Source organism: Camellia sinensis, chromosome 2 (genome assembly GCF_055761805.1).
Source record: "Camellia sinensis isolate YWXY chromosome 2, ASM5576180v1, whole genome shotgun sequence".
In the NCBI taxonomy this organism is placed as follows: Eukaryota; Viridiplantae; Streptophyta; class Magnoliopsida; order Ericales; family Theaceae; genus Camellia; species Camellia sinensis.
Genome location: NC_138962.1, coordinates 21345447 through 21347452, shown reverse-complemented (window position 1 = coordinate 21347452; position 2006 = coordinate 21345447). Strand labels below are relative to the sequence as shown.

Genomic DNA, 2006 nt, shown 5'->3' with positions numbered 1-2006 from the left:
ATTTTCACTGTGGATGATGGGCATACCAATTTCTAATGGGATGACCGCCTCCATGCCGTATGCCAGGGCAAAAGGAGTTTCCCCTGTAGATCGCCTCGGGGTCGTCCGGTATGCCCAGAGGACACTTGAGAGCTCCTCAACCCATTTTCCTTTGGTCTTCTTAAGTCTTTTCTTCAACCCATCAAGAATGGTCTTGTTTGGTGCTTCAGCTTGGCTGTTGGACTGCGGGTAAGCCGGGGTAAAGTTGTAGAATTCGATCTTCAATTCTTTACAAAATCCTCTGAACAGGCGCCCGTCAAACTGGGTGCTATTGTTAGAGATCAGGATTTTAGGGACGCCAAACCGCGTTACCATATTCTGCCAGACAAATCGTTTGACGTCTTTCTCCTTGATAGTTGCTAAGGGCTCTGCTTCAACCTATTTGGTGAAGTAATCCGTAGCCGCGATGAAGAACTTCCGGTTGCTTGGCGCCGTTGGGAGTGGTCCCACTATGTCCAGGCCCCACATCGCAAAAGGCCAAGGGTTTGTGAGGGGCAAAAGTTCTCTGGCCGGCTGGTGAATTTGGTGGACGAACTTCTGACACTTCTCACATTTGTGGACATATTTCTGAGCATCCGCTTGCATGCACGACCACCAATACCCTTGCGAGATAGCTCGGTAGGCCAAAGATCTGCCCCTAATATGACTGCCGCATATGCCTTCGTGGATTTCGTACAGGAAAGCTTCCACGTTGTTTGGATGGACACGCTTGAGATAAGGACCGCTGAAAGATTTCTTGTATAAAGTGCCAGATGGAGAGAGCCAAAACCGCTCTGACTTCACTCGGACTTTATGCGCTTCCTTTTTATCGACCGGAAGGGTTTGCTCATTGAGGAAGAGGATAATCGGGTCCATCCAAGAAGGACCTAACTTGGTGCAGAGTACCTCCGTTAGCTCGGTTTCCTCGATACTTGGCCTTAGAAGATACTCAATCAGGAGAGGACTGGGTAATGTTCGGTCGACCATGGAAGCAAGACCAGCTAACTCATCTGCATGGTCGTTGTCTTCCCGGCCAATTTGTTGAATCCTGATTGCCTGGAATCGCTTGACGTGTTCTCTCACTAAAGCTTGGTATTTTGCTATTCTGTCATCTTTAGCTTCGTAAACCCCAGATACTTGGTTGACAACGAGTTGGGAGTCGCTGTAAACCATTAGCTCGGATGCGTGCATCTGAAGCGCGCTCTTAAGCCCAGCCAATAGCGCTTCGTACTCAGCCTCGTTGTTTGATGCAGGGAATCCTAGGGTGATAAAATGCTCGATGGTCAGACCATATAGTGAAATCAAAACTAGACCCAGCCCGGCACCGTGACGGTTCGAGGCTCCATCTACAAAAAGTTTCCACATTTCGCCAACAAAGAGATCCAACATTCTGAGGGATCCTGGAAGGCATGAAGGTGGATAAGAGCACGGTCGCTCGGCTGTTCGGCTTCTGATTCAATGCTGATCGGTTCCACTTCTTCCCCTCCCGGCGATGCGGCACCAGACACAGCAGGTCGGTCTGTGATGCCCAACTCTGTCGTCGCATCGCCGGGCTGTAGTAACATACTTGCAGGAGGTTCTTCGGCGGGGCATGCAAGTTCCGCGTCGCCAACATTGCCAAGCTGTGTTATCTCGGTTGAGCCTACACTCTCCTCTTCGGCTGCCGCAGCAAGATCCACTAGACATACTAGATGAATACCATGTGAGAATTCAGCAACGAAATCGGCCAATGCTTGAGCTTTTATGGCCGTTCGGGGTTGAAACTTAACGTTGAATTGTCCCAATTCGACTGCCCACTTCAGAATTCGACCGGAGAAATCCGCCCGCTCGAACAAGGCTTTTAGGGAAAATTCGGTCAACACAACGATGGTGTGAGCATGAAAGTAGTGCGCCAATTTCCTAGAGGCCATCATCAATGCCAAAGCAAGTTTCTCCAGTGGCAAGTACCGTGACTCTGTCGGTAGCAAGGTTTTGCTCACATAAAAGAT

The 2006-nt window shown here is 49.7% G+C and overlaps 1 protein-coding gene across 1 annotated transcript; it reads right to left on the bottom strand.

Moving 5' to 3' along the window:
* Nucleotides 1–417: 417 nt before the first annotated feature.
* On the bottom strand, nucleotides 418–1191 carry LOC145811735 (uncharacterized). The gene has a single exon (XM_082907576.1). It carries the CDS (start codon nucleotides 1189–1191, stop codon nucleotides 418–420), a length of 774 nt encoding a protein of 257 aa, XP_082763702.1.
* Between the last annotated feature and the right edge of the window lie 815 nt (nucleotides 1192–2006).

Excerpts from the sequence above, each read along its gene's own strand:
- LOC145811735 (XM_082907576.1), bottom strand. The coding sequence starts at position 1,191 with ATGGTTTACAGCGACTCCCAACTCGTTGTCAACCAAGTATCTGGGGTT.